This window comes from Nerophis ophidion, linkage group LG24 (assembly GCF_033978795.1).
Source record: "Nerophis ophidion isolate RoL-2023_Sa linkage group LG24, RoL_Noph_v1.0, whole genome shotgun sequence".
Lineage (NCBI taxonomy): Eukaryota > Metazoa > Chordata > Actinopteri > Syngnathiformes > Syngnathidae > Nerophis > Nerophis ophidion.
This window is the reverse complement of record NC_084634.1, coordinates 362,118-385,308: the sequence shown is the minus strand read 5'-3', so window position 1 is coordinate 385,308 and position 23,191 is coordinate 362,118. Positions and strand designations below refer to the sequence as shown.

Here is a 23,191-nt window from a genome sequence, read left to right as displayed (position 1 = left end):
ACCGAGCTGATAAAATGGCTATCTTTCCACATGTGTACGTCCCCGGAAGGGTGGATCTTTTGTTTTTGGATGTCTGCAGCAATAACCTTGAAGGATGCAATTTCATCTGTCATTTATTCTTCCCCATCTAGACTGTATCAGGATAAACTGTAACTCCAGTAAGTTAACACTCAAGTTTCATTTTGCTTTCTGTGTTGATGATGATGATGATGATGATGATGATGTGTTGATGATACTGTACTTTTGCACCACCTGACCGTCTTCTCTTAAGCAAGTCAATGTTTCCTACTGATGATTATGTTCAATGAACAACATTCCTATAGCAGTAACCATGCACAATACATTTGAAGGATTACTACCCACATACTGTTAGTGATGGTGTCCAGGTAAGGACTTTCTCAAGACATTATCATTTTTAGTTATCCACTAATCAGGTGGACAGCTTGGATTGCAGTTTGTTGTATTCTGTTGTTTCTTCTAGTGATTATAAATGTCATCTGAACTAGAATTGTAACAGATTAGTACATCATTACCTCAAAATTCTCCCATTACAGGATAAACAAAAGGCTATCCTGTGAAAGTAGTTCCTAAATATTAGACGATGTTCTCTCATGGAAACTTGGCATGTATAGCAAAACTAAAATCTCAAGGATGGGCAGGCCTGGTAATTATTTGAGAGGACTCACTGGCCAACACACAATAAAGGAAATCAGTACAGAATAGAAATTTCCTTACAAAGAAATTGACAATCCAGATAGGTTTATTGTAACAGAGATAGAAAATGAAAAAAAGTATTTGATCCCCTACCGACCAGTAAGCCTTCTGACCCCCGCAGCCCACAAACCAGTCCCGACCCTTTGGGAAAGTACTCAGAATCTCACACCTGTCACAGTAACGGTCTTTGCCATTGTTAACCTCTCAACCATCATTGGCAAGACCAAAGAGCTGCCAAAGGACCTGCACAAAACTCTCATAAGCCATTAGCTCGATTAAAAAAAGCAAAGATAGAGCAATGTTTCCAAAACGGAAGACCTATAAGATTTCTGTCCATCGCTGAAGCTTCAAGCGAGATTTCACGGCCTTGGATAAAAATGATTCTGTGCCGAGGATGTCGTTGTGATTTGTGGAGCCCTTTGAGACACTTGTGATTTAGGGCTGTATAAATAAAGATTGATTGATTGATTGATTCTGAGAAAGTTGAAGGATCAGCCCTGGATTAAAAAATATTGAGAGTGCGCAGTGGCCCTACGGTGCGTGTACTTTAGAATTCACATGTACTGTACAGGCCGGTCTAAAGTTTGACACCTTGGACTAAAATCTATCAATTTGGCATTGGCTCCAAAGAAACACTGAATATGCCCAATGAATACTGGTGGTGGTCAAGCTAGCTTTGTTCTCAATGGGTACGAGGTGCCATTTGGCCTTTCTCTGAGAAAAATGCTCTATGCTTGTGTTGTTGTTGGCTGTACGAATCGTTCAAATCGCCGAAAGGATAAGCGTTTCTTCAGAGTTCCTGGAGAGGTTCTCAAAAAGGGTGTAAAAGTGCAAGATTTGTGCAAAGGAGAAGAGCAGCTCACTCTCCAGTCCAAGGGAGCAGAGTGGAAGATTGCATGAGTCTGCAGTCACCCCTCCGGTAAAGGTGTCTTTGATATACTTTTAATGTTTAGGATAAGTATTATCTGGAAATTGTTTGTAGTTCTTAAACACACGTTGGCTGCGAGTGGTTGGAAAAGCACCAACTCGACGAGTCTCAATAAAAGTAAACAAATCCAAAAAGGTTCATTAGGTCTTCAAATAAATTATACGGTTTTGTTATTCTTATAGGCAGACCTGTGTTCATTTCCATACCTTCGGCCACGACTGTTGCCTTCCCCAGAGGTTGTCAGGCGATGTTGCTGTGACGTGCCTGGTCAGCTGATTCAAACAGTTGTTGGCGCCGTCTTCCTGCTTGCAGTAGCAGGCTGACGGCGCCATCTGCAGTCCAACCTCTTCAGGGCTGTGTCCCAGGTTGGTACTCCCCCTCGTCCCTGTTAGCGAGAGTTAAGCTTTTACCAAAGACAGCAAAGCTTTCAGCACGTACACAATGTTGACATCTATAGTTATAATTTGATAAAGATGGAGAAAAACAGCTACAAACGGCAAGTTAAATCATGAAATGCAGCCTTACCCGAGCAAAAACGATACATATTTATCGGGGAGAGTGTTGATACCAATGTCCTTGACCCAGACACACATAAACAAGTTGTAGACCTCCATGCTTTTCCGAGTTTTCGTCTGTTTTGTGGTGTAGGATGGCGTCTGGAGGACAATAGTTTGATATCTCTGGGCACGAGACCGACGTAATCTTTGATATCGCTCCACAAATCATTTTTGACAAAGTATAGTGGAAGATTTAAGCCTCGTTTGTACTGAAATGGTGCTGCTGAACAACAGCCATCTTGGCGTGGTCCGCCACTGCTGTTCACTTTGGGGAATAGCAGCTGTAGTCAAGCATGGAGCTGGAACATTCTTCTTCCAGGCTTGAACCTCCTAGGCCCCTGAAGATGGTTCATCCGGCATGACCTAAATGGTAGAACCAAGGCAACAAAGGCAGTGAAGAAATTGGGAAGAACAAGTATTGAGTCAACACAAGATCAGATAAATATTTTACTTCATCCAATAGTTTATAAGCTCCCTTCTGGAATTGGATTTTCATTGCCTGTCTCTGTTACATTAAACCTACCATGACAATTCTAGTGTCAAAGAAGTCAGTCAACAGGGGAGGAAATACCTCCGATGTATCCTTTGAGCAATGTGGATTGTTGTTTTATTGATCTGTATTTGACTGAAGAAACCAAACCTTTGTTTCCCAAACAACCACGTTTGAAGCTTGACGTACTGGCAACTTCTGTTGTCTGACTGGTGGGAAAGCAAAGGATTGGTTGGAGGATCAGGATGTCTTTAACTTTATGATTTGTCTCAGGCAAAGGACCGGAGATGCTGTATGCCGGGCAAAAGCTCAATGATAATGAATGGCATACAGTGCGTGTGGCGCGTCGCGGCAAAATCTACAAGCTAATCGTTGACGATGATGTAGCAGAAGGTACTTACTTGCATAACTCTGGGGGGCTCATGACTTTGTTACCTTGCATCAAACAGAGCTTGGAGAAATGTCATGTGGAGTGGCATCCCTCTAAAACTGTTCATGTAATGTTCTCCTTAAATCAGCCCTTCTGTGTTAGTGTCAGACAGTGTTCTCTTTTCTTTTTCCTTTTTCTTTTTTGTCTTTCTTTTCAAAATCCCCATCCCCTGCACCCTGCCCATCTTCAGGCCAAATGGTGGGCGACCACACGCGTCTGGAGTTCCACAACATTGAAACGGGCATCATGACGGAGCGCAAGTTTGTTTCAAGCATCCCCTCCAGCTTCATTGGTCATCTGCAGAGCCTCAGGTACAAGAGCTCGCTGCTCTTTCTATCATTGTGTGAACCATGGGGGGTCCAAACGACGTCAGGAGTTTAATACCAACAGCTAGACTTCAACCATTTGAATTGTCTGACAATATTGATGCTGTTTTTGTCGCCATCTAGTGGACCACATAAGAAATGCAGGTCAATTACCTTTAATTATGCACTGTGGGTATTTACTTATATCACCCAACACAAACAACCTTCCCTAGTCATGATGAAAAACAACAACAAAAACAACACAAAAAGTCAACAGACACAACACAACCTGTTTTTTTGTGGACATTATAAAAAAAACTCCATGCACCATAAAATATTCCCAATGAGACCCATTTAAGTCCATGACAAAGCATGGTGGGAAAATGGAAAAAACTCTCCACACTTATCCATGTTTGTCACATTTTAGCTGCTTGATTTTTCTGATTGATTATAAAACTTTAAAGAGGTGGTCAAGAAAGTAAACAAGTTAGAAGTAGATTTTTCACATTCTCTTAATACCCAGTTGTATTAATTATTAATTATATGTCAATTATATTGAAATAATATGAATAAAAAAACATGTATATATTAATGTGGACACCTGGTGTAAACAAAAGCCATTATGCAGTACCTCAGTTTTTATGGGGGTTAGAGTTTGCTTCAGTAAGGGAACAAAATATGCTTGGATTTTGTGTAAATTCCTTGAATAAATGAAAAACTGAAACATAAACACCTGAGTGATGCCTGTAGACAGTTTTCCAATTAATGAAATTCTATTTTTGTTATTGATTTTCTTTCCGGCGTCTTGTCCAGGGTGTACGCCGCCTTCCACCCCATAGGCTCCAGCGATCCCATAGGGAATAAATGTGAGAAAATGGATTGATGGATTTTCTTTCCGCTTTTCCAATCAGGGCTTGCCACAGCGAGTTTGTCGCATGCTTGATTTGGTGTACTTTTGTTGTTTTCCTTCCACAAGATACTCCTCCTGATGTAATAGACATCTCCCATGTATCAGGGCTCTGGACCAGTAAGAGACATCTCCCATGTATCCGGGCTCTGGATCAGTAAAAGACATCTCCCATGTATCTGGGCTCAGGATCAGAAATAGACATCTCCCATGTATCTGGGCTCAGGATCAGAAATAGACATCTCCCATGTATCTGGGCTCAGGATCAGTAATAGACTTCTCCCATGTATCCTGGCTCTGGATCAGTAATAGATATCTTTCATGAAATAGCTTGTCTTTGCAGTCTATTCAATTGAATATAGGTTGAAAAGGATTTGTTGTATTCTCTTTTTATTTAACATTTACACAACCTGACAACTTCACTGCTTTGGGGCTTTGTTCTTGGATCCATACCTAAATGTGTGGTATCATCCTAAACTAATGTCAAGTATCAAAGAAGAGAATAATAAGTGATTATTACATTTTAACAGAAGTGTAGATAGAACATGTTAAAAGAGAAAATAAGCGGATATTAACAGTAAATGAACAAGTAGATGAATAATCCATTTTTAACAGTTTGTCCCTCATAATGTGTAGAAATTAATAGGTGTATAAAGGACACAATATTTAAATGCATACGTCAGCAGACTAATTGGGAGTCTTTGTATGTTTACTTACTACTAAAAGACAAGTTGTCTCGTATGTTAAAAATTTTATTGAAGGACTAAATGACAATAATAAACATATGTTTATATATATGGGTGTGAGTTTTCCTTGCCCTTTTGTGGGTTCTTCCGAGGATGTTGTAGTCGTAATGATTTGTGCAGTCCTTTGAGACATTTGTGATTTGGGGCTATATAAATAAACATTGATTGATTGATTGATGTTTGTCAAGACGTGGGCTATGGTGTGGTTTGTTTTCCCGTGGTGTAAATCGACTGGACAGGAAATGGCGTGAAAGTAATGACATCTTTCATTATTAACTCAAAAAAAGGAAGAAACGAAAGGCACTCTCAGCAGAGGTTCAAAACTTGGCTCTGAAAACAAAAACTTGCATAATGGCAGAACTATGGACAACAAAAACGAAAAGACTTACTGTGTGACATGAAAAGCATGAATCTATGGCAAGAAGTGAGCAATCAATCGGGTATCAAGGGTCCGTAGAGGGTGATGTCGCCAGGCTGACTGCCTGGCAACAACAGGCTTAAATAGTGCTGTGATTATTGACAGGTGCGTGAGTCCAAACAAATGAGCCAGGTGAAACTAATGGTTGTCACGGAAACCAAAACAAACCAGGGTGCACAAAAACCGGAACTAATGGAGTCAAAAAGCAAACATAACATGATCACAAAGACATGACAATGTTACATGTACACTAACATTTTTTGTTACAATAATGACATTTTTTGTGGTCCCCTTTATTTGGAAAAGTATGTAAATACATTCTGTTACTGGTACCAACATATTGGTATGGGGACAATCCTGGTCCCTACTATTCAGTGTAGCTGTACTCTGTAATATTTCATGATTGCAGTTTGATAAAAGCACATTTGACCGAGCCTTTGTTCCTTCAACTTCCATAGATTTAACGGCATGCTCTACATCGACCTGTGCAAGAACGGTGACATTGATTTTTGCGAGCTCAACGCCCGCTTCGGGATACGTTCCATCATTGCCGACCCGGTCACCTTCAAGTCCAAGAGCAGCTATCTGAGCCTGGCCACCCTGCAGGCCTACGCCTCCATGCATCTCTTCTTCCAGTTCAAGACCACCTCCCCTGACGGCTTCATTCTCTTCAACTCAGGAGATGGCAGTGATTTCATTGCTGTGGAGCTGGTCAAAGGGTAGGTGTCAGACACACTTGAGAGCTATGTTGGCACATCTCGGAGAAAGCCAATATGGTATGGCCAAGTTGGGACTGACCGTTGTTCAAAGAGGATTCACTAAATAATGCTGATAATTATGGATGCCTTCACAATCGTGGGAGACAAGAGAGACAAAAGCTTCTTGTTGGGATTTTTTTTTTTGCATTCAAATTTGTAATTGTTCTAGGTGAAGACATTTTAAAGTGTCAACGATACTTTGTTTACGTTCTGTAACCTGTTTACTAACCAAACTGTAGAAACATTGTTATTGTGAATACATGAGAAGGGAAATGATATTTTAAGTCAGTATCCACTTGTAGCTGAGATAGGCGCCAGCGCCCCCCGCGAACCCAAAAGGGAATAAGTGGTAGAAAATGGATGGATGGATGTTAGCTCTGTCTTTGGGGTAGACCTGCAGTGTTGGACAACATTGTCCATTGGAAAATGTTGTTCACCGATCAATTCCCGGAAATGATGATGGTGTGTCTCACAGGAGAATATTAATGCTTTCAGGTACATCCACTATGTGTTTGACTTGGGAAATGGGCCAAATCTGATTAAGGGCAAAAGCGAAAGGGCCCTGAATGACAACCAGTGGCACAATGTGGCCATCACCCGGGACAACAGCAACACCCACACCCTGAAGGTGGATGCCACTGCCACCAGCCAGAGCATCAATGGGGCCAAGAACCTGGACCTTAAAGGTATGCAAAAGACAGCTGAATGTTCAAATGACCTGCAGGAAACATCTAGTACAGTATTTAAAAAGTATATCATGTAGTATTTCATAGGTGATTATGATCATTTAGGTTTTTCAAAAAGAAAAAGAAATAATCTTACAAAACAACTTTTTTGTTATAAATGGACTGAATCAGGAGTATGGTGCTGGACTTTCTTCATGTGGAATGTGCCTTGCTATGACATTTGTTGTGGTCCTGCTACCTGTGCTGTGCCTATAACCCCTCAGTCAATACAAACATAACCTAATTGTGCTGTGCCTATAACCCCTGTCAATAAATACATAACCTAAATGTGCTCTGCCTATAACCCCTCAGTCAATACATACATAATCTAAATGTGCTCTGCCTATAACCCCTCAGTCAATACATACATAACCTAAATATGCTGTGCCTATAACTCCTCAGTCAATACATACATAACCTAAATATGCTGTGCCTATAACCCCTCAGTCAATACATACATAACCTAAATGTGCTGTGCCTATAACCCCTCAGTCAATACATACATAACCTAAATGTGCTGTGCCTATAACCCCTCAGTCAATAAACACATGACCTCCTCCAAGACCACCAGAGAAAAGTCTCTGCTCTCCAAGTAGCAGGCTACGTAGCGGGCAGGAGACGTTGAAACAACGTTGATAACTTGTTGAATGAGTTCCTGGCGTTGAGCGGCTCAAATAAAACGTTGAAACCTGCTTCTAGGACAACATTTATTCAATGTCGGGTTCTGAGGTTGAAATTTGGTCATTTCCCAACCAATATTGTACACCAGGTTGAAACAACATACTTTTTGACAAGGTTAAAGAAAGGTTGCAGTTTGAACAGTAACACTGTGTGTGAATATCCAATGAAGTGAGCACCACCACACCTCTAAATGTCCAAATGTTGCAAGAGTGAAGCCTGCCTGCCTTCTGTTCTCCAGGAGACCTCTTCATCGCTGGACTGGGTCCTGGCATGTACGGCAGTCTGCCTAAGCTGGTGGCCTCCAGGGAAGGTTTTCAAGGGTGTTTGGCTTCAGTGGACCTGAACGGGCGCCTCCCAGACCTGATCAGCGACGCGTTGTTTCGTAGCGGGCAGATTGAGCGTGGATGTGAAGGTACACCGTCCCTCAGACCCGAGCCTGACCTAGGCTTCAACTCCAGCTCAGGCAGGTCTCTCTACCTGCTCAATACAACCAGTAGCTCGGCCAACTGGCATCCCATTGGCCCTTCTTGCCTCCTGTTACGTGTCCTTGTTGCCTGGGTTACACGCTGTTAGGGCGGGGCCTAACTTATTAAGTGTCCTTGTTGCCTGGGTTACACACTGTTAGGGCGGGCCTAACTTATTAAGTGTCCTTGTTGCCTGGGTTACACGCTGTTAGGGCGGGGCCTAACTTATTAAGTGTCCTTGTTGCCTGGGTTACACACTGTTAGGGCGGGCCTAACTTATTAAGTGTCCTTGTTGCCTGGGTTACACGCTGTTAGGGCGGGGCCTAACTTATTAAGTGTCCTTGTTGCCTGGGTTACACACTGTTAGGGCGGGCCTAACTTATTAAGTGTCCTTGTTGCCTGGGTTACACACTGTTAGGGCGGGGCCTAACTTATTAAGTGTCCTTGTTGCCTGGGTTACACACTGTTAGGGCGGGCCTAACTTATTAAGTGTCCTTGTTGCCTGGGTTACACGCTGTTAGGGCGGGGCCTAACTTATTAAGTGTCCTTGTTGCCTGGGTTACACGCTGTTAGGGCGGGGCCTAACTTATTAAGTGTCCTTGTTGCCTGGGTTACACACTGTTAGGGCGGGGCCTAACTTATTAAGTGTCCTTGTTGCCTGGGTTACACACTGTTAGGGCGGGGCCTAACTTATTAAGTGTCCTTGTTGCCTGGGTTACACACAGTTAGGGCGGGGCCTAACTTATTAAGTGTCCTTGTTGCCTGGGTTACACACTTTTAGGGCGGGTCCAAAGCACTTTTTATGGGCCACATTGGCCCGGTCCTAATCCCACTTACACAAAAACATGACAGGGTGCTCCATTTGACTTTTGATACTGCACTTTTAGAGCTTCTTGTTGACCTTTCTCACTATAGTTCGAAGTCTTCCTTACTTGTCTCGGGTCAAAGGTGAAAGGTGTGTCATCTTTTGCCGCACCGACTGTTAGTACGTCGGCCTCAGACTTTGAAGATCAATAGTCCATAGTCCATAGTTTGAAGAACCAACAGTTAGTACGTCGGCCTCAGACTCAAAAGATCCATAGTCCATAGTTTGAAGGACCAACAGTTTGGATCTGCACGGGCAAGAAAATGTCATTGGACAAAATGTCTCCATCTTCCTGTACGAGTTCTTTTATGGTTGTTGTCATCCTCTTGATCCTGTGGTCATCTTCCTGTTTGCATGCAACCATTCTGCACTTCATTCTGCTGACATGAACACAACATGACTTTGTTATTCACTGTACGACAATAACATGTGTTTCCAAATAAAATCCCATCAATCACAGCTTGGCCTTGTTTCATGTCCATGGCGGTCTCATTCTTCTGTGGCGGGAATAAATATTTGATCCCCTGCTTGGACCCCACTAAGGTGCTCTTGTTCATGCTGAAACACTGACTGATGTTCATGCTGAAACACTGACTGATGTTCATGCTGAAACACTGACTGATGTTCATGCTGAAACACTGACTGATGTTCATGCTGAAACACTGACTGATGTTCATGCTGAAACACTGACTGATGTTCATGCTGAAACACTGACTGATGTTCATGCTGAAACACTGACTGATGTTCATGCTGAAACACTGACTGATGTTCATGCTGAAACACTGACTGATGTTCATGCTGAAACACTGACTGATGTTCATGCTGAAACACTGACTGATGTTCATGCTGAAACACTGACTGATGTTCATGCTGAAACACTGACTGATGTTCATGCTGAAACACTGACTGATGTTCATGCTGAAACACTGACTGATGTTCATGCTGAAACACTGACCGATGTTCATGCTGAAACACTGACCGATGTTCATGCTGAAACACTGACCGATGTTCATGCTGAAACACTGACCGATGTTCATGCTGAAACACTGACCGATGTTCATGCTGAAACACTGACCGATGTTCATGCTGAAACACTGACCGATGTTCATGCTGAAACACTGACCGATGTTCATGCTGAAACACTGACTGATGTTCATGCTGAAACACTGACTGATGTTCATGCTGAAACACTGACTGATGTTCATGCTGAAACACTGACTGATGTTCATGCTGAAACACTGACCGATGTTCATGCTGAAACACTGACCGATGTTCATGCTGAAACACTGACCGATGTTCATGCTGAAACACTGACCGATGTTCATGCTGAAACACTGACCGATGTTCATGCTGAAACACTGACTGATGTCTATGTGAGCCCATGATGAGTACTGTCATTTAAGAACGTACCGTGACACAATTGCTTGCTTTCATGCGAACCATGGGCCAGACCCAAGAGAGGGACTAGTAAACCATGGGCCACACCAAAGAGAGGGACTAGTAAACCATGGGTCGGACCAAAGAGAGGGACTAGTAAACCATGGGCCACACCAAAGAGAGGGACTAGTAAACAATGGGCCAGACCCAAGAGAGGGACTAGTAAACCATGGGTCACACCAAAGAGAGGGACTAGTAAACCATTGGCCACAACAAAGAGAGGGACTAGTAAACCATGGGTCACACCAAAGAGAGGGACTAGTAAACCATGGGTCACACCAAAGAGAGGGACTAGTAAACCATGGGTCACACCAAAGAGAGGGACTAGTAAACCATGGGTCACACCAAAGAGAGGGACTAGTAAACCATGGGCCACAACAAAGAGAGGGACTAGTAAACCATGGGCCACAACAAAGAGAGGGACTAGTAAACCATGGGCCACAACAAAGAGAGGGACTAGTAAACGGCAGTAAAATGTCAGATCAAACAAAACACAAGCCACCGTAGCTGCACAAGCTAGCTCTCCAATCAGCTAAACAGACTCAATAACTCCACGCTGACCTTTTGCTGCATTTACTGAGGAATTTGTGAAAGTGAAAAACTTCAAAAAGAATGTAAATCGATAACACTAACACAGACACTCATAAGCGTATTAGCTAATGCTAACAACGCTAGCGCCAACACATTCCAATAGCCCGTACTAATATGCATGAAAACATTCCTACGCACGTCACACATGGGGCACTTTAGTAAGTGTGAATAGTTTTAGTTGTATTGTAAAACTTACAAACGGGATGAATGGAGAATCCTCACAAAAGTTAATTGAGTATTGTTTTCACTAACTGGGCCGTTGAAAAAAAGACTTTGCGCACCAAAACGGGAAAACGTTTTAGAAACATTTCTATTTGGACTGAAGTCCTATGTGTAAATAATGTAAATAATTCAATGTATAAACTCTGATGACAAACCTGTATTATGCTGATAGTTTACATTTGTACCATCAATTGATGAAGGTGGACCCCGACTTAAGTTGAAAAACTTATTGGGGTGTTAGCATTTAGTGGTCAATTGTACGGAATATGTACTGTACTGTGCAATCTACTAATAAAAGTATCAATCAATGGAAAATATCCGATTCCAAAGTGATTCAGGACTACCTCCCGATGTGGCCTGAATCTATTTTGAAGCACTTTGGCGCGTTTCCACTGACAAAAAAGAAAATCGGATTTGTGTCACTTGAGGACAAAAAAAAAATTGGGATCGGGTAGCGAATCTCAGCACAATAATTGCAAAATGGAAGAAATCCACAATACCGGACAATGGTGCAGATTGTGGTCTGGACCATGGTCACCAAGACTGTGGCACACGTTGCTGCGGCAGATTGAAATCCTGCAGTCCCAAGTACTGCTGCCATCTTCTCTGGGTGGGTTTTATCAAGACTGGAGGATCAAATACTTATTTTCTCTGCATCATATTGTCTTTTATTTTCACTTGCTTTGCCACTTCCTTCTCAACTTTGTCTCATTTTAAAAAGACTCAATTCAGTCCGGACGTAGTCGTCGATGTAGCGGAACCAACAAGAGTCGCCCAGAAGATTAGGGACAGGTAAGTGCCAGGCATCAACCTCGCTGACGTTCACTTCTAACTTGATTTGGAGCGACCAATGGCAAGTAACAGGACTGAATGTGCACAAGTCAACATGGCGGAAAAAGGAGTGGGAAGACTCAGGTCTTCTCTAAAAGTGCATCTGGAAAGTATTCGCAGCGCCTGCTTTTTTCCACCTTATTCAAAATGGAATAACATTCCCTTTTGTCCTCTAAATTGTCCGTACAATTAAATGTTTCACCTTATGGGTATTGTGCCTAGAATTTTGAGGACAATGTTTTTTTATTTATTATGGATTTAAACTTTTCACCTTGTAGCGCGAACAGCTGTCTCTCAGCTGATGGGCGGCGACTTGACAACCAGCCAAACCCCATTTCAAAACTTAAAAAATAGAAAGTAAAAATGATACTTGATGCTAAAGCAGATCCGCACCCCTTATTTACTTTGGCAAGTCCAGCATAATTCAACATTAGTTCAGCCAGGCTGTTTAAACCATCACAGCCCAGCTATTCACCTTCACGCACAGGTAGAGCGCTACGGATACTTTTCAGTATCGACCCGCACATGTACATCATCTCAAATAACCCCAGTATCAATTTTTAAACTGACAATCGATATTAAATGCAGAAAGATGGGCAGTATGGATATATCAGTATCGACCCACACATGTACATCATCTCAAATAACCCCAGTATCAGTGTTTTAAATTGAGAATCGATATCAAAAGGAGAAAAATGGGTGGTATGGATATTTCAGTATCGACTCACTTCTCAACACAGCAGCTAAACAGTATCGGTGCTGAATAGACTGCTGCTCACTGTTCAAAACAGGAAATGGGAAATACAAAATAAGAGTCTGCCAGGAAATGACAAATGTTTGATAAGACTTTAAGTCCAAAACTCTTAACTTCATTTTATTGCGTTTATTATTATATGATGATAATGATTATTTCTATTATTATTATTATTATATTATTATATGATTATTATAGAATTGTCATGTTTGATTCATTTGAATGTTTTTCTATTGGAGTGAAAAGTGAACTTTGCACTCCTTCTGAGTAACAAGAAGACATTCTTTTATTTTGTAATGCCTTCTAACCACTAAATCAAATGTTTCAGGCTTTCCCTGACAGTTTGTCTATCTTTTAGTTTTTTCTTCTGCATTTGTCTTTATTTCCTCTGTGTTTCGTTTTTCCTGTCTTTAGTTCCTGTCAAGTGCTCTTATTTTGGTTCAGCTTCCTGTTTGTCTCCCTGTGTGCTGTGTTCACCTCATCTGCGGCTGATTGGCACCTGGCCACACCTGTTGCCAATCAGCCCGCTCCTGCTTTGTCTTGTGTCAGTTGCTGGATCGTTGTGTTGTTGTTGCCACATGTCGCTCTTGTCGTGTAGATGTGATCATTTCAGATATTACCTGTCGTCCTACATTTTGTCCTGGTCGTCGTAGCGGTAAGCTGTTCTTGTTAGCCATTAGCTATTTCCAGTTTTTCTGTTTGCTATCCACTAGCTTCCATGCTAAAGTTCCTTTTTGTTTCTTGCTAGTTTCTATGCTAAAGGCCCTTTTGTTTATTATCCGCCCACGTGTGCGCCTTTGGTTTGAACCCTTTGTTTGAGTTTGTCTTAGTAGCTTTATTAAATCATGTTTGCTCACTCCATCTCTGCATCTTGGGGTTCGACATCAACTAATAACTCCGACAAAAAGTCTCCTTACAATGGAGCCTCCTTTTTTCCTTTGAGAGGATTGGGAGTTCTTCTTCTTCTAAACGGCAGTATATGAACAGTCCGCACCCCAGTGAGAGCAGACATTGTACAGTAAGTACATTTCTGTTATGTTTGTTGGCTCGCATGAAGTAATGTGATTATTACTCAGTAATCAGTGATGATGAAGAAAAAAGACAACGTTGTGACATAGATAAAACATGTTATTATGAATGTTACTTGATACTACATATATACTTCCATCATGTATATATTCCATGTTATTATGAATGTTACTAGATACTACATATATACTTCCATCATGTATATATTACATGTTATTATGAATGTTACTACATGATATATATACTTACATCATGCTTATTACATGTTATTATGAATGTTTGTAGATACTACATACTATATACTTCCATCATGTATATATTACATGTTATTATGAATGTTTGTAGATACTACATACTATATACTTCCATCATGTATATATTACATGTTGTTATTGTCATGTCTTGTGATCATGCTTTTTTAATGATGTTTTGTTTTGTTTAAGACTCCATTGCTTCCTGTTTTTTTACTCCCTGGTTTAGTCACCATGGCGACCCATTAGGTTCACCTGTCTTGCGTGTTGGACTCACGCACCTGTTTCAATCATGTCATTTTTATTTAAGGCTGGTTTTTCAGTTGGTCGTTCTGGTGTCATCGTTTCCTGATCTTCTCACATGCTGCGTCATGCCATGTCTACTCTTTCTTGCAACTTCATAGTCCATGCTGCCCTGCTCACGTCACCGCAAGTAAGTTATTCTTCATTCATGCTAGAGTGAGCGTCTTCTGTTTCATGTCCTTGGTTTACGTCAAAGTGCTTTTTTGTTTCGTTAGCCAAGTTTTTGTCTCCGCCTGGTGCGCGCCTTTTGTTTTCACTTTTTAGAGTATTATTAAATCATGTACACACCTTCACGCCATGTCCGCTCCAGTTCTTTTGCATCTCGGGAGAACAAAGATGTAGCTGACAGGCTAAGTCTTTCCCCGCTAACACCAAAGATGTAGCTGACAGGTTAAGTTTTTCCCCACTAACACCAATGATGTAGCTGGCATGTTAAGTCTTTCCCCGCTAACACCAATGATGTAGCTGGCATGTTAAGTCTTTCCCCGCTAACACCAATGATGTAGCTGACAGGTTAAGTTTTTCCCCGCTAACACCAATGATGTAGCTGGCATGTTAAGTCTTTCCCCGCTAACACCAATGATGTAGCTGTCATGTTAAGTCTTTCCCCGCTAACACCAATGATGTAGCTGTCAGGTTAAGTCTTTCCCCGCTAACACCAATGATGTAGCTGGCATGTTAAGTCTTTCCCCGCTAACACCAATGATGTAGCTGGCATGTTAAGTCTTTCCCCGCTAACACCAATGATGTAGCTGACATGTTAAGTCTTTCCCCGCTAACACCAATGATGTAGCTGGTATGTTAAGTCTTTCCCCGCTAACACCAATGATGTAGCTGGCATGTTAAGTCTTTCCCCGCTAACACCAATGATGTAGCTGGCATATTAAGTCTTTCCCCGCTAACACCAATGATGTAGCTGGCATGTTAAGTCTTTCCCCGCTAACACCAATGATGTAGCTGGCATGTTAAGTCTTTCCCCGCTAACACCAATGATGTAGCTGGCATGTTAAGTCTTTCCCCGCTAACACCAATGATGTAGCTGGCATGTTAAGTCTTTCCCCGCTAACACCAATGATGTAGCTGGCATGTTAAGTCTTTCCCCGCTAACACCAATGATGTAGCTGGCATGTTAAGTCTTTCCCCGCTAACACCAATGATGTAGCTGGCATGTTAAGTCTTTCCCCGCTAACACCAATGATGTAGCTGGCATGTTAAGTCTTTCCCCGCTAACACCAATGATGTAGCTGGCATGTTAAGTCTTTCCCCGCTAACACCAATGATGTAGCTGGCATGTTAAGTCTTTCCCCGCTAACACCAATGATGTAGCTGGCATGTTAAGTCTTTCCCCGCTAACACCAATGATGTAGCTGGCATGTTAAGTCTTTCCCCGCTAACACCAATGATGTAGCTGGCATGTTAAGTCTTTCCCCGCTAACACCAATGATGTAGCTGGCATGTTAAGTCTTTCCCCGCTAACACCAATGATGTAGCTGGCATGTTAAGTCTTTCCCCGCTAACACCAATGATGTAGCTGGCATATTAAGTCTTTCCCCGCTAACACCAATGATGTAGCTGTCAGGTTAAGTCTTTCCCCGCTAACACCAATGATGTAGCTGGCGGGTTGAATCAAGATAAATGAATCCTGCAGTCAATCCCAAACAAATATAACAATAATCACAAAGTAAGACAATTTCATTTGACTGCAGGTCCACCTCTGCCTTACTGGTGGATGGTTACCTGGAAGGTTGTTTCACAGACGATGATCAGATGAACTATAAGCAAATTTCACTTCTAAACTGTTCTGGTTGGAGTAGTGGCGGCACAAGTCCACAAGGGGGAATTGTGCCACCTTGTTACCTGGGCAGAATTTTTTTTTTTTTTTTTTTTTTAAATCTGATGATTGAGGGAACCCCTCATGAAACAGTTCTGTAGAGATTAAGTAGTCTTGTGATTTTTTCCCACACCTACATATATATATATATATATATATATATATATATATATATATATATATATATATATATATATATATATATATATATATATATAATAGTTAAACAATAAACATAAGACAAACTAAGGAAATGGAGTGTGAACTAGTAGACTAGGTGTGGGAATTACTTGAGTGTTTTACCGGAGTGTTGAATCCAGAGCGGGGACAAGGCAGGGGAAGGTCCGTGGGGCTGAGAGAAAGGTGTCAAGAGGTCTGTGTCAAAGCGGAAGGTCGAGATCCAAGAGGCAGTCCGGGAAGCAGGCGGGTGCTCTCTTTAGAAAAGCCCTTAAACAAATTGTATCCATTAGTATTAATATTCTCATAGTACGGATTGTATATTGTATATTTATACTACGCTTGGTGTTGAGCCGACCTAAATTGGGTTGGATCTGCCCTCCACTCCTTACAGTAAAAAGATTCATTGCCTGACACGAGAAAAAAGTACATATTTTGTACCATCAGTCAAAAATGAGCCGAGCTGAGTTTAAGTGAAATCAAATTGACTAGTACCCTTCTAAACCGGTCATGCAAGACCAAGGTCAAACCCCTTGTACTTATAACAACACCATCTCAAAACAAAGGTCAGACCCCTTGTACTTACAACATGATCTCAAAACCAAGGTCAAACCCCTTGTACTTACAACAACATGATCTCAAAACCAAGGTCAAACCCCTTGTACTTACAACATGATCTCAAAACCAAGGTCAAACCCCTTGTACTTACAACAACATGATCTCAAAACCAAGGTCAAACCCCTTGTACTTACAACATGATCTCAAAACCAAGGTCAAACCCCTTGTACTTACAACAACATGATCTCAAAACCAAGGTCAAACCCCTTGTACTTACAACATGATCTCAAAACCAAGGTCAAACCCCTTGTACTTACTACAACATGATCTCAAAACCAAGGTCAAACCCCTTGTACTTACAACAACATGATCTCAAAACCAAGGTCAAACCCCTTGTACTTACAACATGATCTCAAAACCAAGGTCAAACCCCTTGTACTTACAACAACATGATCTCAAAACCAAGGTCAAACCCCTTGTACTTACAACAACATGATCTCAAAACCAAGGTCAAACCCCTTGTACTTACAACATGATCTCAAAACCAAGGTCAAACCCCTTGTACTTACAACAACATGATCTCAAAACCAAGGTCAAACCCCTTGTACTTACAACAACATGATCTCAAAACCAAGGTCAAACCCCTTGTACTTACAACAACATGATCTCAAAAACCAAGGTCAAACCCCTTGTACTTACAACAACATGATCTCAAAACCAAGGTCAAACCCCTTGTACTTACAACATGATCTCAAAACCAAGGTCAAACCCCTTGTACTTACAACAACATGATCTCAAAACCAAGGTCAAACCCCTTGTACTTACAACAACATGATCTCAAAACCAAGGTCAAACCCCTTGTACTTACAACATGATCTCAAAACCAAGGTCAAACCCCTTGTACTTACAACATGATCCCAAAACCAAGGTCAAACCCCTTGTACTTACAACAACATGATCTCAAAACCAAGGTCAAACCCCTTGTACTTACAACAACATGATCTCAAAACCAAGGTCAAACCCCTTGTACTTACAACAACATGATCTCAAAACCAAGGTCAAACCCCTTGTACTTACAACAACATGATCTCAAAACCAAGGTCAAACCCCTTGTACTTACAACAACATGATCTCAAAACCAAGGTCAAACCCCTTGTACTTACAACAACATGATCTCAAAACCAAGGTCAAACCCCTTGTACTTACAACAACATGATCTCAAAACCAAGGTCAAACCCCTTGTACTTACAACATGATCTCAAAACCAAGGTCAAACCCCTTGTACTTACAACAACATGATCTCAAAACCAAGGTCAAACCCCTTGTACTTACAACAACATGATCTCAAAACCAAGGTCAAACCCCTTGTACTTACAACAACATGATCTCAAAACCAAGGTCAAACCCCTTGTACTTACAACATGATCTCAAAACCAAGGTCAAACCCCTTGTACTTACAACATGATCTCAAAACCAAGGTCAAACCCCTTGTACTTACAACAACATGATCTCAAGGCACTGTTGTATGGTACATAGTCCCTCATGAACCAAGGTTACTTGGTTTTCGGTTAAATCCAGTTTTGTATTTCTTTGTGTATCTTCGTGTGTGTGTGTGTGTGTGTGTGTGTGTGTGTGTGTGTGTGTGGACAGGTCCCAGCACCACCTGTCAGGAGGACTCGTGTGCCAACATGGGCATCTGCATGCAACAGTGGGAGAACTACACCTGTGACTGCTCCATGACCTCCTTCACCGGGACTCAGTGCAATGACCGTGAGTCCCCGCATACTTTTTCACTTCCAATGCCGCAGTCGTGGCCGTTCTGCATCTGCCAAGACGCCATGTTGGAGCAAGGTCAAAGAGCATGGTCTAAGAGTTACCCAGGCAGAACATTTTGGAACATGGTCAAAGAGCGTGGTCTAAGAGTTACCCAGGCAGAACATGTTGGAACATGGTCAAAGAGCGTGGTCTAAGAGTTACCCAGGCAGAACATTTTGGAACATGGTCAAAGAGCGTGGTCTAAGAGTTACCCAGGCAGAACATGTTGGAACATGGTCAAAGAGCATGGTCAAAGAGCGTGGTCTAAGAGTTACCCAGGCAGAACATGTTGGAACATGGTCAAAGAGCATGGTCAAAGAGCGTGGTCTAAGAGTTACCCAGGCAGAACATGTTGGAACATGGTCAAAGAGTTACCCAGGCAGAACATGTTGGAACATGGTCAAAGAGCGTGGTCTAAGAGTTACCCGAGCAGTACATGTTGGAACATGGTCAAAGAGCATGGTCAAAGAGCGTGGTCTAAGAGTTACCCGAGCAGTACATGTTGGAACATGGTCAAAGAGTTACCTGGGCAGAACATGTTGGAACATGGTCAAAGAGTTACCTGGGCAGTACATGTTGGAACATGGTCAAAGAGCATGGTCAAAGAGCGTGGTCTAAGAGTTACCCGAGCAGTACATGTTGGAACATGGTCTAAGAGTTACCCGAGCAGTACATGTTGGAACATGGTCTAAGAGTTACCCGAGCAGTACATGTTGGAACATGGTCAAAGAGTTACCCGGGCAGAACATGTTGGAACATGGTCAAAGAGTTACCCGAGCAGTACATGTTGGAACATGGTCAAAGAGCATGGTCAAAGAGTGTGGTCTAAGAGTTACCCGAGCAGTACATGTTGGAACATGGTCTAAGATTTACCCGAGCAGTACATGTTGGAACATGGTCTAAGAGTTACCCGAGCAGTACATGTTGGAACATGGTCAAAGAGTTACCCGGGCAGAACATGTTGGAACATGGTCAAAGAGTTACCCGAGCAGTACATGTTGGAACATGGTCAAAGAGCATGGTCAAAGAGTGTGGTCTAAGAGTTACCCGAGCAGTACATGTTGGAACATGGTCTAAGATTTACCCGAGCAGTACATGTTGGAACATGGTCTAAGAGTTACCCGAGCAGTACATGTTGGAACATGGTCAAAGAGTTACCCGGGCAGAACATGTTGGAACATGGTCAAAGAGTTACCCGAGCAGTACATGTTGGAACATGGTCAAAGAGCATGGTCAAAGAGTGTGGTCTAAGAGTTACCCGAGCAGTACATGTTGGAACATGGTCTAACAGTTACCCGAGCAGTACATGTTGGAACATGGTCTAAGATTTACCCGAGCAGTACATGTTGGAACATGGTCTAACAGTTACCCGAGCAGTACATGTTGGAACATGGTCTAAGATTTACCCGAGCAGTACATGTTGGAACATGGTCTAAGAGTTACCCGAGCAGTACATGTTGGAACATGGTCAAAGAGTTACCCGGGCAGAACATGTTGGAACATGGTCAAAGAGTTACCTGGGCAGAACATGTTGGAACATGGTCAAAGAGTTACCTGGGCAGTACATGTTGGAACATGGTCAAAGAGCATGGTCAAAGAGCGTGGTCTAAGAGTTACCCGAGCAGTACATGTTGGAACATGGTCAAAGAGCATGGTCAAAGAGCGTGGTCTAAGAGTTACCCGAGCAGTACATGTTGGAACATGGTCAAAGAGTTACCTGGGCAGAACATGTTGGAACATGGTCAAAGAGTTACCTGGGCAGAACATGTTGGAACATGGTCTAAGAGTTACCCGAGCAGTACATGTTGGAACATGGTCAAAGAGTTACCTGGGCAGTACATGTTGGAACATGGTCAAAGAGCATGGTCAAAGAGCGTGGTCTAAGAGTTACCCGAGCAGTACATGTTGGAACATGGTCAAAGAGTTACCTGGGCAGAACATGTTGGAACATGGTTAAAGAGTTACCTGGGCAGAACATGTTGGAACATGGTCAAAGAGTTACCTGGGCAGTACATGTTGGAACATGGTCAAAGAGTTACCTGGGCAGTACATGTTGGAACATGGTCAAAGAGCATGGTCAAAGAGCGTGGTCTAAGAGTTACCCGAGCAGTACATGTTGGAACATGGTCAAAGAGTTACCTGGGCAGAACATCTCCGGCCACGGAAAGTCTGGGTTTGATAGATATGTATCAATGTTGGCATGACAGACCTTCTGTACGGTTTAGTCCTACGCCTCAGATCAGTTGCTGAACCATGATTGGCTCATAGAGGAGGCCATTTTTGTTCTCAACCTAATGTCCACTACTAGCTGCAGTTAGTTTGTCAGTCGTAGTCCTGATGACGGAGCTGGCGTTCTGAATCACTTTAATCGTGTCCATGAATGTTTTTATTCATCAGGTTGCTGTCATCTCAGAGCATTCAATCCATCGCAACTGGACTCTTTGCTTTGTCTTCTAGGACTCTTTGCTTTGTCTTCTAGGACTCTTTGCTTTGTCTTCTAGGACTCTTTGCTTTGTCTTCTAGGACTCTTTGCTTTGTCTTCTAGGACTGTTTACTTTGTCCTCCAAGACTGTTTGCTTTGTCTTCTAGGACTCTTTGCTTTGTCTTCTAGGACTCTTTGCTTTGTCCTCTAGGACTCTTTGCTTTGTCTTCTAGGACTGTTTGCTTTGTCTTCCAAGACTCTTTGCTTTGTCTTCTAGGACTCTTTGCTTTGTCTTCTAGGACTCTTTGCTTTGTCTTCTAGGACTGTTTGCTTTGTCTTCCAAGACTGTTTGATTTGTCTTCCAAGACTGTTTACTTTGTCTTCTAGGACTGTTTGCTTTGTCTTCCAAGACTGTTTGCTTTGTCTTCTAGGACTGTTTACTTTGTCCTCCAAGACTGTTCACTTTGTCTTCTAGGACTGTTTGCTTTGTCTTCTAGGACTGTTTGCTTTGTCTTCCAAGACTGTTTGCTTTGTCCTCCAAGACTGTTTACTTTGTCCTCCAAGACTGTTTGCTTTGTCTTCTAGGACTGTTTGCTTTGTCTTCCAAGACTGTTTGCTTTGTCTTGTAGGACTGTTTACTTTGTCCTCCAAGACTGTTTGCTTTGTCCTCCAAGACTGTTTGCTTTGTCCTCCAAGACTGTTTGCTTTGTCCTCCAAGACTGTTTGCTTTGTCTTCTAGGACTGTTTACTTTGTCCTCCAAGACTCTTTGCTTTGTCCTCCAAGACTGTTTGCTTTGTCTTCCAAGACTGTTTGCTTTGTCTTCCAAGACTGTTTGCTTTGTCTTGTAGGACTGTTTACTTTGTCCTCCAAGACTGTTTACTTTGTCCTCCAAGACTGTTTGCTTTGTCCTCCAAGACTGTTTGCTTTGTCTTCTAGGACTGTTTACTTTGTCCTCCAAGACTCTTTGCTTTGTCCTCCAAGACTGTTTGCTTTGTCTTCCAAGACTGTTTGCTTTGTCTTCCAAGACTGTTTGCTTTGTCTTCTAGGACTGTTTGCTTTGTCTTCTAGGACTGTTTGCTTTGTCTTCTAGGACTGTTTGCTTTGTCTTCTAGGACTGTTTGCTTTGTCTTCTAGGACTGTTTGCTTTGTCTTCTAGGACTGTTTGCTTTGTCTTCTAGGACTGTTTGCTTTGTCTTCCAAGACTCTTTGCTTTGTCCTCCAAGAATGTTTGATTTGTCTTCCAAGACTGTTTGCTTTGTCTTCCAAGACTGTTTGCTTTGTCTTCCAAGACTGTTTGCTTTGTCTTCCAAGACTGTTTGCTTTGTCTTCCAAGACTCTTTGCTTTGTCTTCCAAGACTCTTTGCTTTGTCTTCCAAGACTCTTTGCTTTGTCTTCCAAGACTGTTTGCTTTGTCTTCTAGGACTGTCTGCTTTGTCTTCCAAGACTGTTTGCTTTGTCTTTTAGGACTGTTTGCCTTGTCTTTCAAGACTCTTTGCTTTGTCCTCCAAGAATGTTTGATTTGTCTTCCAGGACTGTTTGCTTTGTCTTCCAAGACTGTTTGGTTTGTCTTAGAAGACAAACCAAACAGTCCAGTTGCGATGGATTGAATGCCCCGGGAAATCATTTGAATCCCAAGGAACTACTGGTACAGGGTTCTGGGCCAGCTCTTCGTCTCTTGGGTATTGGGGTCTGCAAGGTACAACCTTCCTGGACCCCAGGACCAATACTCTCCACTGCCGTGTAGACTAATGGGGGTCCTTAATAAACTAATCTAAACTAAACCTTCAGTTCAAATGCTGTCGTGGAGTTTCCCTTGGCCTTCCATCCCGTTCCCGCAGGCTCACCCAATAACCGATAAAATGGTAGTTCTCCTCAATCAAAACAGAACAGCGAGGGAGAACAGACGCATTTTGGCTTCACAACTACTGAAAAGATGAAGCTGAAAACACTGAAGCAGCGCGCTGTAATGTTTTAAACACCG

The 23,191-nt window shown here is 42.3% G+C and overlaps 1 protein-coding gene across 1 annotated transcript in view; it reads left to right on the top strand.

Annotated features, from left to right (window-relative positions):
• nrxn3a (neurexin 3a) overlaps positions 1-23,191 on the top strand; it is a 198,425-nt gene that overhangs the window by 121,763 nt on the left and 53,471 nt on the right. Inside the window, exons 12-18 of the mRNA XM_061886428.1 lie at positions 132-158; positions 2,963-3,082; positions 3,310-3,430; positions 5,954-6,214; positions 6,749-6,939; positions 7,898-8,071; positions 18,623-18,742. Coding sequence (XP_061742412.1) covers positions 132-158; positions 2,963-3,082; positions 3,310-3,430; positions 5,954-6,214; positions 6,749-6,939; positions 7,898-8,071; positions 18,623-18,742 — 1,014 coding nt within the window. The remainder of the gene's footprint in view (positions 1-131; positions 159-2,962; positions 3,083-3,309; positions 3,431-5,953; positions 6,215-6,748; positions 6,940-7,897; positions 8,072-18,622; positions 18,743-23,191) is intronic.